Here is a 14,501-nt window from a genome sequence, read left to right as displayed (position 1 = left end):
TGTCACTGAGGCTAAGTCAACTGCTTCCAGGAACAGACACAGCTGGTAGACCATTTTAAGATGGCCAAAAGCACCCCTAGCCACTGTAGCCACCTGAGATTCAAGCAGCAGGGCAGGATCCAAGAGAACTCCCAAACTGCGAACCTGCTCATTCAAGGGAAGTGCAACCCCATCCAGAATAGGTCGCAACCCTATCCCTGGTGCAGTTTTCCTCTTGGCAGCAACACTTCCGACTTATCTGGATCACGTTTCAGTTTGTTCACCCACATCCAGCCTTTCACAGCCTCCAGGCACTGTTTAGGATAAGGACTCCCTCCCTGAAGTCAGAAGGTAAGGAGAGACAGAGTTGAATGTCATCAGCATATTGATGACATTGTACTCCAAATCTCCGGATGACCTCTCCCAGTGGTTTCATACAGATGTTGGAAATCATGGGAGACAGAATGGAACCGTGCGGGACCCCGTAGGCTTAAGGCCAGGAGAACGAGCAGTAGTCTCCCATCACTACTTTCTGGATACTGTCAATCAGGTAGGATTGAAACCACCACACAACAGTACCTCCCAAACCTATCCCAGCTAGATGGCCCAGAAGGATACCATGGTCGATGGTATGGAAGGCTGCTGAGACGTCCAGCAGCACCAACAGAGATGCACTCCCCTTGTCTGATGCCCGGAGTAGGTCAATAAATAATAATAATTATTATTACATAATAATATTTAGCTTATTGCTAAATGTGTTATGCTAATGTGCTTCAATAAGTCAGTAACTCACTAATACGTCTGGGGGAGAATTTTGGTTTGTTTCACAATTTGAAGTGAACCCCCCCCCCAATCCATACCTGACAGATTATGTCGACATCAGAACAGAGACATGCAGATTAGATCACATGCCCACAGAAAGTTTTGAGTATGGTCCACTCTTACTTAGGATTTTGTTGTCTTTTTATCTCTGACAAGTTAGTCTAAGGGCTTTCTGGCTCTTTTATTCTTTCTTGGGGCAACCATCTTGCCCCCCTCCCATACAATTACAGAAGACGTGATGGCACATCATAATTTACTGCCACTTTTAGGGGCTTTTTACTTAAAACAAAATGTGTGGCAAGTACTGTACTCCAAACTACTAGAAATTATTTTTTTAAAGAAAAAAGTCAGAAAGTCTTTGCCTTGGCCCACCTCATAAATGATTTATAATTTATTTATTTTTAACATGTTAAAAGTGGGCAGATTTTTTAGGATTTTGCCTAAAAAATCCGCACAGTCATTCAATGGAATGGACTAACCTGTCTACTCATGTGCAAGGGGCATGAACTAGATTAAGACCACTTCATCCATCCCTGTTTGTGAACTAATGAACTAGCATTGTAGGATTCTGTCTCTGTTCACATGGGATCAAAATATAAACAGGAATAGTTTTTAAAAAGCACTCATCTTGCTTTGGGATGCAGAATCCTTCTTTTTACCTTCTGAACTAAGGAGAAATAGGAAGGGCAGGCAAAGACAACACCAGATATCTGCTATTGCTGGACCATTTTTGTTAAGAGTGGGGCATAAATCTTCTTGAGAATAAATTAATACAAATTGTTTTACTGTCATAGCATTTATCTTGTCCACACTCTGTGAAGTGTTCATATATTCATTATACAGTATACTTTACAGATGGAAAACTAATACAGAGTGGGACCTTGCTAAGACCACTCAGTGATTTCATGGATCAGCAGTTATTTCATTTCAGGTCTTCCATTCACCACCCAATGGACAACCCTGATTCTATGCAAACTTAAGAAATTTATTCTGAAATCACTCCATGTGCAGCAGGAGCAGTGAGAACTTCATTTTTAGGTGGTGGGAGAAGACTACTGGTGCTCTGAAGAAAAATAAATTGAAGAATTTACTTATCTAGTATTGAACTAGGTTGTTGAGTGTTCAGTTTGGAACCAAAATGGGCCATCCAGAAGTAAGGGAATGGTTTCTACAAACTTAGGGAACTTCTTAAGTATATACTTATGTAAATTAAAAAGAAAAGTAATTTGTTGCAAACTATACAAACAGCCTAACAAAAACCTGAAAGGTTATAGAGCGCTGATAGTGGCTGAGCCTAGAGAAACCAGGTTAGGTAGGTTTTGCAAGTTTATCAATTAACAGTGCAATCTTATGCATGTCTATTCAGAAGCAAGTCTCACCTAGTTCAAAGGCATTTACTTTTAGGATTCCAATCTATGGTTGAGAGCAGCTGTGACATGGAACATTTGTGTGTGTTGAAGAAAATGGCTTTTATTAGATTATCACTGGAAATGTATTGGAAGGCCACACTGCAGCCCAATCCAAGCCATGTTTTCTGGAGGTAATGTGGATAACCTCCAATAAATATGCATTGGAAAGTAGCCCTAGAATAATATCTTTCAGTAACTTGTCAACTGACCAACTATTTCACCAGCTGCAATGACAGCAGCTGACCATTTAACAGGGTGAAAAAAGAAAAAAAAGGGGGGGACCCCAAGATGCTAGAAAAATATTTTATTCAATAGCCCTATGTGTTTCAGCCACTATATACAGGGCTTCATCAGGGGCTGTAAATATAATAAAATAGCAGGGACAAACTGCATTAATAAACATATACATTAAAACCATACACGATGAATCTCTATATAATTTTTTTTTACTTACAGTAGCTGGTGTGTAATATCTTTCTGTGCACAAAATTACTATCAATTCAACCACCACAAGAAAGAGTTCATTGGGTGTATTCTTATATATCCTCCCAGGGATCATATCAACCGTGAGACCACTCAAAGGATGGAACATTGATACCACCTGAGGCAAAACAATGTAGGAGGGATCCTGGATATTTTTCCTTTTTCACAAGAGAGGAAGCAATTCTAAACTCTCATTAAGTCCACTAGGGGTCATTGTTTTAAGATCCAGAATCCATGCTATTTCTCTCCTTACTAGGATATGGTTTCTCTCCCCACTTTTTCTAAAACCAAAAACTTGAAATCAGCAACAGAGTGATGACATTTAATAAAATGTTCCACTAGGGCCCCCCCCAGGTCATCTTGGGGTCCCCCCCCTTTTTTTCTTTTTTCTGGTTTTGGATGCTATCCACTTTCATCTGTCATTTAACAGGGTGAACAAAAAGATCCTTGCCCTTAATTAACAATAATCAACCACAAATTGTGTTATATGCAATCTGCACTTAGCAGATGATCAGACTCAAGATAAAATGAAGGGCAATGATTCACTGGGAAGCACATAGTGTTTACACATAACCACAACAGCCTATGCCATGGTACAATGTAGGCTGTCAAGTCACACTGGCAGAAAACCTGGTTTACTTTTCAATTTCTATTTGTACTTGTAAATTGTATTTTCAAGCCACTTGACTGTAGTTAATGTTAAAAAAAGGGAAGGGAGTTTCCCCCCCATCTCTTTACTTCACTGATCAGTTGGGTCATTAAGTTTACCCTGCAAAGAGATTCCATGACATTTATATCTCACTATGACTGAATAGTTACAATAAGTTTCCTTTATTTTAATCTTTCTAGAAATATCAAAGTTCTTTGGGGGTGCTAATAAACATATAGATAGGAGTGTCTGTGTACTTGGAGTTACAAAAAGATTTTCACAAAGTCCTTCACTACAGGTTCCTGAGTAAACTTAGCAATCAAGGGATAAGAGGACAGAACCTCATAAAGACTGGCAACCAGATAAAGAACTGAAAGTAGAGAGCGGGAATGCCCAGTTCTCACAATAGGATAGTTGTGAGAGAAGAGGGTTCTACAAGGAACTGTACTGGTCATAAATGATCTAGAGCAGCCTTTCCCAACCTTTGGGTACCCAGATGTTGCTGGACTAGAGTTTCCATAATTCCTGATCATTGACCATGCTGCTGGGGCTGATTGGAGTTGTAGTCCAACAACATCTGGGGACCTAAAGGTTGGGAAAGGCTGATCTAAAGTAAGGGGTGATCAGTGAGCTGACCAAGTTTCCTGACATCACCAAATTTTTCAGGGCGGTAAAAAGGGAAATTAAAAGAGTTTCTAAGTGTAAAGTGATGCATGCAGGTTGCAGGGAATCCTAACTTTACATACACAATGAGGGGATCTGATTTGGTAGTGAATGACAAGGACAGAGATTGTGGGTTTATGGTAAGTAAGACTATTAGCTATGAAGGCTGTGTACTACCTCCACTGTCAGAGCCAGTAGGCCTTTGAATACCAGTAGCTAGGGAATCAGGAATGGTGAGAGAGTGCTCTTACACTCAGCTCCTGCACGCAGGCTTCTCACAGGCATGTGGCTGTGGTGATTCATGCACTGATAACTTCAAGACTCAATTATGCAATGCATTCTATGTAGGGCTACCCCTGGCCCTGAAGCTCCAGCTGGTGCAAAACACTGAGGATATACGGCTGATGAGGACAGACACATAACCCCATTGCTCAAAATCTTGCACTGGCTGCCTATATGCTATTGTGCCAGGTTCAAGATTCTTATATTAATTTACAAAACCCTTAACAACTTGGGTCTAGGATACTCCAGAGACCTCTTGATCCCTTTTATCTCTAGTCAATCACTGAAGTCTTCATAGGAGTCACTGTTAGTGGTCCCTCATGACTAGGATGAACAGCTTGTATCCACCAGCAGCTGTACTTTCAGTATTGTAGGCTCCCTTCCAGCTGTGGTCAGACAGCCCTCCCTCCTGTTGAATTTCTGGTGCTTACAGAATTTTTTTTTTATTCCAGCAGGCTTTTTAACTGAATTCTGATTTTATAGTTTTAACTCATTTTTAGTTTCATTGTGTTCTCTTGTACACTGCTTAGAAATGACTAATTAAGCAGCAATGAGCCCCTGCTCTGCCACCTGCAGAATTCAAGCTTCCCTTCAAGTGCAACCTGGACTGGTCCTGGGAGGACCAAACACTCACTCAGAGGGCTGCAGGACGTATATTTGCTCCAGCCTGTTTTAATATCAGTGCCTGGGAGAGAGACAGACAGCAGTTTAACTTTTCCCAAAGTCAATTCAAGTAGCAAAGTTGTGTGTACACCATGCAGCAGCTGCTTATACCATATCTGGCTTTGGATAAAAGACTTCTTGGCTTTAAGTAAAGTCCTGATAAACACAGACATTCACCAAAACACTTAAAATGGCTTGCTTATCCAACATTCTGTACAAATTGCTGTTTTGTTTGGAGCAGACTCAAAGCATTAAGCTATATTTACACTAAGATCCCAAATGGTCAGTAGAATTTTCCACAAACATTTCTGATATTTCAAAGGCCAAAACTTTCAGGCCCTAGCACATCGCACTTGGTAATACAGTCAACAGTGAAAAGTATAATCCTTGGTGTCTTACAGAGTAAACAGGACAAACATGAAGTGGCAAAGAACATGGTTGGTAGGTCAAAAAGCTAAAAAGCTTAAGTTGTATTTTGAGTGGGATGTAACAGCCACCAGCATGAGAACCTGCCTTATACAGAGTCAGACCACTGGTCCATCTAGCTCAGGACTGACTACAGTGACGGCAGCAGCTCTCCAGTATTTCAGACAGGGTTCTCTCCCAGACCTATCTGGAGATGCCAGGGATTGAACCTGGGACCTTCTGCATGCAAAGCAGGTGCTCTACCGCTGAGCTCCAGAATTTCACTTATTAAATTTAGACCTTTCCTACAGCCAAAATGCCCTCCAGGCTCCTAACAAAACCACATGTACAATAACCCAATAAATAATTGCAATTATATTAAATTTGTTGAAAAGAGTAACCTTTCCTCCCAGCAAAATGAGTCTTTATACCAGGGGAAATATTTTCATGCTTAAAGTTGCCATTTCAGAGGCTGAAAGCAAAGACTAATGAGATCTGCTCTCCATTATTTACTACCAGTTTCCTATAGCATCTTCATACTGTTATATTGTTAGGCGCTTACCACATCTTGCTTGCTGAGTGGAGAGAAATTCTAGATATTTGTGTTCTGCCCTGCTGCAACCTTTCTTTTCCTCTGCTCTCTGTTGTGATTTTATAATGGTGTTTAATTGTAAATTTGTTTTGCTTTAATCCCTGTAAGCTGCCCAGAGAACTCTGCTTATATGGCAACTATAAAAAGGTAAAGGTGTCCCTGCACTTATAGTGCGAGTTGTTTCCGACTCTTAGGGTCTTGCGACGTTTACTAGGCAGACCGTATATATGGGGTGGGATTGCCAGTTCCTTTCCCGGCCTTTCTTTACCCCCCAGTGCACGCCGGGTACTCATTTTACCGACCACGGATGCATGGAAGGCTGAGTGGACCTCAACCCCTTTTACCGGAGATTCGACTTCCTCCTTCCGTTGGAATCGAACTCCGGCCGTGAGCAGAGCTTCGGCTGCGTTACCGCCGCTTACCACTCTGTGCCACGGAGGGTCTATGGCAACTATAAATTACATAAAATAAATAAACAAACAAACAAACAAACAAAACAAATTTAAAAACCATCAAAAGACCCTAAAAACCTACACAATATACATCTGCAGAGCCAGAATCAATCCTCAAAAGGAAAGGTTGCCAGTTTCAGGTGGGCTTACCTGGCAAACATATATGAGGAAGACACCCATAACAAAGGGTGTCACCACTAAAAAAAAGCCCTATTGCATGTTACTAGCTTTCTTACTTCTGAAGGATCATGTTTCTGGAGAAAGGTTCCCTGATCTTCTTAAGGATGTGAGAGGCATGTTCCTTTCCTATCTGAAACATGAAGAACACAATCAGAAGACCACATGGGTTTACCATCCAAGATATGAGATGGTCTCTTAAGATACATAAGGCCATATGAAATTGGCATACCAAATCAGACACTTGATTCATCTAGCCCAGTTGATCCCAGATATCTGGAGCAGAATACAAACAATAATTAGCACAGACTCTAGCATCAGTACAGCATGACATATCCCGCCCTCCCCCCATATCAAAAAGGGCAGGTTGCTCTGTTCTGCACCATCTGCAACCTTCAAGGGGAGTGTCACAGACCATGTAGCTTAGTAGCAGCCTTCATTTTCCTCATAGCTGGTTGAAACAACCAATTCACAACTGGATACACTTTAATGTATCTACAGCACAGCAAAGAACAGAAAAGACAACCACATAGTGTAACATTTGATTAGAAATCACAACTTTGCAAAAAACATACACATCTTTACTAATAAGAACAACTAGCTGTAACACGTTTTATTGGCAGCTAGCCTGTACTTTCCTCAAACACCAATAATAGTGTTCTTTGAGTAGGACAACTACCAAGCAAAGACTGCTAAAACAGGAAAATGATAATCCAAGAAAAGAATTAGACCTTTTTATACAAAACCGAAGTAACAGTAAGGGTTTATAATAAGAAAGCTTTCAATTCAACCAACAACATTTTAGACAACAGAGTTATCTTAAAAATATTTAAGTCCACTGTGCCGTAACAGAATACAGTCCTGAAGTTACACATAATAGGTAAAACCTGCAGACTTAAAAACTAGCCTGGACAGCTGAAATGCTATCTGGTTTCTTCATTTTCAAGGACACTCTTGAGAGACAGCCAGCACTTGACTCCCTACTCCATATGAAAGCAGAGTGTATGTAGCACTTTGCACAAGTCTTGAGGTACAAAGTGTACTAGAAACATTTCACTTTTTCTACAGCAAAATTCCCAAAGACTTTGGCATAGATATACTTTTCTATACTCTTCTGTCTCATGTGTACATCAACGAACATAAACACATGCAAACAGCACACATAATGAAAAGCTATTAATATGCCCTAAAAAAACCACATTAAAATTCATTGTCTCAGCAGACTCTTAAAAATATCCTGATAGAAATATTTACAATGAGTTTGTAATTATATAATAGATGGGACAGAAGTTGAAAGGAATTAGTGTAATCTACATTTATTTTCTGGCAAATGTATTATACCAGAGAAACTATGCATGTTTGTAAGATGTATAGTTTATAATAGAGATAGAAGAGAGTTGGAGAAACAACTGCTATATGATAAAGTAGAAAGAGACAGATGGCTGTGACACTCCAGGTTGCAATCCAGTATGATATTAAGTTCACTTAAGCCTGCTACTCCCTCTAGGATGCACACCTTAATGTGGTGAGGGGGTTTGAGAGTGTTGAAGAAGCTGAGAGCAATGCTGTCAGGAGTCCAGACTAAGAGACTAGACTCCTAGCAGGGGCACCCAAGGCGGAATGGTCAAAGCTGAAACACCAGACCAAGATGCATCCAAACTCAGAGGAAGGCAATGGTAAACCACCTCTGAATATCTCTTACGACAAAACCCTATGAACAGAGTATCCAAAATTCAACATGAGATAGTGCTGGAAGATGAGACCCCAGGTCAGAAGGCACTCAGGGAGCTACTGGGGAAGAACAAAGGACAAGTACGAGTAGCGCTGTGACTAATGACGCAGCTAGGTCAAAGCCAAAAGGAAGCCCAGAGGCTGATGCGCACAGATGCAAAAGGAGAGTCCAGAGTTGTACGACACACACAATAGGAACATGGAATGTGAGGAGCATAAACCAGGGAAAGTTAGAAATTGTCAAGCAAGAAATGGAACGCATCAACATTACAATACTTGGTGTGGGCGAACTAAAATGGACTGGAATGGGACATTTTCAATCAGACAACTACAAAATATTTTATGCAGGAAATGAGAAATTAAGAAGAAATGGGGTTGCTTTAATAGTGAGAAGTGATGTAGCAAGAGCAATTAGGAGTTACAATGCAAGGTCTGAGCGAGTGATATCAATGAGATTAAACGGGAAACCTATTAACATAACCATCATCCAAGTCTATGCTCCAATGGCAAATGCAAAAGAAGAGGAACTGGAGAGATTTTATGCAGAAGTACAGGAAAAAATTAATCACATACCAAAACAAGATGTGCTGATAATTTGCAGATCATGAACAGAGTAAAGCTGAACAAGAACAACAAAGCAATCATAATGCCAAAATACAATTTAAATAACATCCCAGAAGAATATAAAGATCAAATAAGGAACAGGTTTGAGGCTTTAAACTTAGTTGACAGAGAACCAGAAGAACTATGGAATGAAGTCAGAGTCGTTATCAGGGAGGAATGCAAAAAGACAATACCTCTAGTTAAAAAGAGAGAAAGACCTCAATGGATGACTGAAGAAACTCTTAAAAAGGTTAAAGAGAGAAGGAAAGCAAAAGAAAGGAGATAGAAACACAGTCAGAACCCTAAATGCAACAATACAGCGACTAGTAAGTAGGGACAAAGAGAACTATTACAATAGTTACTGTATAGAAACAGAAGAGGACAACAAAAAGGGTAGAACAAGAGCCCTGTTCCAAAAGATTGGAGAAATGAAAGGAAAATTCAAACCAAGAGTAAGCATGTTGAATAATCAACAGGGGAACACATTGACTGACCGAGATGAAATAAAAGGAAGATGGAAGCAATACACTGAAGAATTCTATAAAAGAGATGCCAGGATGACAGATTCATTCACGGAGGAACCGTATGATGAAGAACTGGAAATTTTAGAATGCGAGGTGAAAGCTGCTCTTAAAATACTTGGAAGAAACAAATCGGCAGGAATAGATGACATACCAATAGAGTTGCTACAAGTTACTGAGACTGAATCTGTCCAAATTTTGACAAAAATCTGTCAAGAAACATGGAAAACTAAACAATGGCCCACAGACTGGAAGCGTTCCATATACATCCCAATTCCAAAGGAAGGGAATCCCAGGGAATGCAGTAATTATTGAACTATTGCCTTAATATCCCATGCAAGTAAAGTAATGCTCAAGATTCTACAACAAAGGCTCTTACCATATATGGAGCGAGAAATGCCAGACGTCCAAGCTGGATTTAGAAAGGGAAGAGGCACCAGAGAACATATTGCAAATATACGTTGGATAATGGAACGGAGCAAGGAATTTCAGAAGAAAATCACCCTATGCTTTAGAGATTACAGCAAAACCTTTGACTGTGTAGATCATGAAAAACTATGGAAGGTTTTAAAAGAAATGGGGGTGCCACAGCATCTGATTGTCCTGATGTGCAACCTATACTCTGGATAAGAGGTTACTGTAAGGACAGAATATGGAGAAACCAATTGGTTCCCCATCGGAAAGGGTGTGAGATGGGGATGTATTTTATCACCCTATTTATTTAATCTATACGCAGAACATATCATAGGGAAAGCAGGATTGGACCAAGATGAAGGAGGTGTGAAAATTGGAGGGAGAAACATCAATTAAGATATGCAGACAATACCATACTACTAGCAGAAACCAGTAATGATTTGAAATGAATGCTGATGAAAGTTAAAGAGGAAAGCACAAAAGCAGGACTACAGCTGAACGTCAAAAAGACTAAAGTAATGACAACTGAGGATTTATGTAACTTTATAGTTGACAATGAGGACATTGAACTTGTCAAGGATTATCAATACCTCGGCACAGTCCTTAACCAAAATGGAGACAATAGTCAAGAAATCAGAAGAAGGCTAGGACTGGGGAGGGCAGCTGTGAGAGAACTAGAAAAGGTCCTCAAATGCAAAGATGTATCACTGAACACTAAAGTCAGGATCATTCAGACCATGGTATTCCCGCTCTCTATGTATGGATGTGAACGATGGACAGTGAAAAAAGCAGGTAAGAGAAAAATGAACTCATTTGAAATGTGGTGTTGGAGGAGTGCTTTGCGCATACCATGGATTGCGAAAAAGACAAATAACTGGGTGTTAGAACAAATGAAACCAGAACTATCACTAGAAGCTAAAATGATGAAACTGAAGTTATCATACTTTGGACACATAATGAGAAGACATGATTCACTAGAAAAGACAATAATGCTGGGAAAAACAGAAGGGAGTAGAAAAAGTGGAAGACCAAACAAGAGATGGATCGATTCCATAAAGGAAGCCACAGACCTGAACTTACAAGATCTGAACAGGGTGGTTCATGGCAGATGCTCTTGGAGGTCACTGATTCATAGGGTCGCCATAAGTCGTAATCGACTTGGAGGCACATAACAACAACAAGCCTGCTAATTTCATTGAGCTGTAGATTGTAATCATAAGCAACCATAAGCATAATGAGACTTACTTCTGAGCATATGTGTCTAGGATTGCACTGTAAATCTGTGGTATGAAGCTGCAAGATTAGATTTTTCTTTCAAAACCAGAAACGTGCACACGCACACACGCTCTCTCTCTCCCCTTCCTACATATCAACAAACCGAGAAAATGTACTACAGACCTGTAAGCAATAACTATTAATTTTCACTTCAACAAACACTGGTGTATTTTTATTTAAATTATGTATTGATATACTATCATTTCTATACTCAAGATAGTTTACATCAAAACACCACAGAATAAAAGCAAAACCAAACCAACTAAAAAAGCCGATCCCAGAAGAAACATTCACCCACCAACAACCCCACATAGTTTAGGACAATTCCTCATCAAAACAGCCAAAGCCATCTAAAACAGCAAGTCTTTCAATCCCCATGGAAGTCATCTCAAAGCCTGGGTTTCATCTCGCACATAATGAGGGTGTCTGAACAGAGCCTGATTATTTTTTAAAAAGGAGAAAAAGGACAAAGGAATAGAACCTGATCAAAGGATCTTAACAGCTGTAAGAGATCTTATTGGGAGAGGCCATTTCTAAAATATTAACAGTGAGAATAGTCAAGTTGAGTACTTCTCACATTCTTGTATTCCTGAAAGACAAGCTGTAGCATCTTACGCTTACAATTATCAACACTCAAAGATGCAATAGAAGGTGTTCCTGGCCCCTGCCAGAATATCCAGGAGCAAAGCAGGGTCAATGAGCATCTCCGAGCTCTGTACACTCTGTAATAGAGGGAGAATGATCTCCTTTGGGAGGAAGGATGGGATATATAATTTAACAAACAAATAAACTTTTCCCCTAGGCCCATTGCTGCTTGAGAATTATAGCGTTTCCTGGAGGAGAGAGCCATGGTAATTCCTTTGAAACTGTTCAACAGCCATTATAAAACATTCTGGCACATACTGGTGTCAGGATGTCTCACTACTGTATTACGTAGCTATTTAGTGCTATGTAACCAAATGAGTAAGAGATACTGTCTACAAAAAATATATTCTTGATAAAACTAGGCAAGATTTCATGAAACCATCCTTCTCCCAGGAGCAGGGCAACCAAGGCACTTTTAGGGCAACCCAGGATGGAATCAAGACTGAAATGGATGTAGATAGTGTCATCCAAGAAAGCCTGGAACTGAGTTGCTGCCATTCACTCAAGTACATTCTGCAAAAGGGAAGGTTACAACTGGCTGATAGCTAGCACAATGATTGAGGTCTCTTTAGGAGTGGCCACAGACAGGCATATGAATTAGCTCTTGGATCCAACCAATAGCCTTCCTTTGCCAGGTGTTATAAGACATGGTCATCCAGAGTTCAACAAACAGGAAGTAGGTCAACTTTTTCCACACATCTTGTCCACTGCAACAACTGAAATGTATTCCAGCAAAAGTCTAGTCTAAGCATCTCCAGGGACAGCCCGTACCAGTGTCTGAAAGCTATGGGTAAGTAAAATGTCAAACTGAAGATAAAATGATATAAAATTGAGGTGATGTTATTGGGAAATCTCAATATTATCAGAGCAGTGGGGTGGGGGGTTGGGGAACCATTTGAACTCACATATAGAAACAACAATGTTCAAAAGTAGTCTCCACTTCGAGGTGGGTTAATATACTGAACTGGGCTGTTGTACACGAACCATTTCATTTTAAAAATCTCATAATACTGTTGCCTGTTATCAGATCTTTATTTAAATATTTAGAAATTAAGCAACATTGCAGTGTTGAAGCAATTTTCTTTCCCAAAAAATTATGTATACTTCTTGGGCCACAAGTTGTGATAAACAGACCAGCATGTTCTGCATGAGCACCAATGAATCATTGATGGATTTCTAGAAATAATTTAGTTAAAGACACACATTTATACCTCCAAGTAGTTTAAGGTGGCATATATAGTTCCTCCTCTATTTTAACCACACAACAACCCATACAACCAAATGAGGCTAAGCTGAGATGATAGCTGCCCACGAAACTTCATGGCTGAGTAGGGGCTGGAACTTGAGTCTATCCAGCCCAAGTCCAATACTCTAAAGATTGTTTGAGGTTCCGATTACTATACATAACCGGCTGATTTATGGGATGAAATAGTAGTAATGCAGTCAAAACACCACTACATGTGCTTTTAGAAACTGCTTCATTAAAACTTCCATCTTCAAAATCTACTAAAACAGAAATTTGGGCTGGAGTGGGAGAGAAATCAAGAATGTTAAAATCATAACCACCCATAAATACTTTTGAACTTTCCTTCACTTTAAAAATAAAGGTCTTCCAATATCTTTTCTTATTTATTTTGAATATTTATATCCAACTTTATGACCTGAGAGGCTCTCAAAAGGCTTAAAAAAGATTATTTTAAAAAATCACACTTAAATCTAATATAGCAGCAGAAATAATACAGTGTGCAAATAGAAGCAGGATTGTTCAAGCAGTATTTCCTGTCCTCCACCTTGCTCTTTCCTGGTGTCATAGCAAGCAGCAACTCCCACCAAAATCTGCTAAGGGAGTGGGGCTTCGCAGCTGGATTTCATTCAGCAGTCTAGCCTTGTTGGCAGTTGCCAGGCAACAGTTTCCACCAAAGGCTTCTGAGGAAGGAGAGGGGCAGAACGACTTAGTAACATAATCCGATCAAAACATAAAATGTAAATGTGGGCATATAATATACGTGTAGAGAGTCTGAAATCTGGCAAAAGCAAAGCTATGTGGTTAAATAGGTTTACTTTATTTAAAAAGTAAGATTTTAGAACTTACTAAATATCTCTCCTCTTGCCTCATGCTTGGGGTGCGGACCATATGATTCTGCTCCCCCCTCCAGTCTCCAAAGCGGCGGAAAAAATAGTTGGATAAAAAACGGTTGATGGGATCTCTAATAATATTGATGTATACTGGTTGGTCTCCTCCAAACCTGGCAAACAGAAACAAATAAAGATTACAGACAGTCACTTCAAAAATATATGAATCCAGTGTCTGAAGAGGTGGTTTGCTTGCTTTTTCTAAAAAAAGGAAATTAAAATTGCAATATTATTTCTGAAGCCAAGAATATAAGGCATCAAAAAAATAAGGTAGGGGCATTAGAAAAGCACATTGTAACGTAGGCATCTTAGTATTAGAAAAGCATACTGCATTTATTCTACGGAAGCTTACTGGGCAGTATCTCATCTTACTGAAGAGGAGTCACATGGCTGCGAGTTTGACTTTAATCAAGCTTTTATGTACCTCATATTCTATTTTAAAATTAAATCATCCCCAGTATTATAGGCACTATTTATTTTAAAAGATAGTACGCTATTGACCAAAAAAGTGATCATGTTTGCGTTTTTTTAAATATTGTGTTTATATTCTGCTTTTATGCAGGGCTCCCAGTGGTCTTGCTAACCAAGTCCACATCTGCTTAG

At 39.7% G+C, this 14,501-nt stretch overlaps 1 protein-coding gene across 1 annotated transcript in view; it reads right to left on the bottom strand.

Moving 5' to 3' along the window:
* Positions 1-14,501, bottom strand: part of UST (uronyl 2-sulfotransferase) — a 245,445-nt gene that overhangs the window by 92,215 nt on the left and 138,729 nt on the right. The window contains exon 5 of the mRNA XM_061624081.1: positions 13,858-14,011. Within this exon, the coding sequence (XP_061480065.1) occupies positions 13,858-14,011 (154 nt within the window). The remainder of the gene's footprint in view (positions 1-13,857; positions 14,012-14,501) is intronic.

The sequence above is a fragment of the Rhineura floridana genome, chromosome 4 (assembly GCF_030035675.1).
Source record: "Rhineura floridana isolate rRhiFlo1 chromosome 4, rRhiFlo1.hap2, whole genome shotgun sequence".
NCBI classification, from domain to species: Eukaryota; Metazoa; Chordata; class Lepidosauria; order Squamata; family Rhineuridae; genus Rhineura; species Rhineura floridana.
Note: the sequence above shows the minus strand (reverse complement) of the source record. Positions and strands in the feature narration are given on the sequence as shown.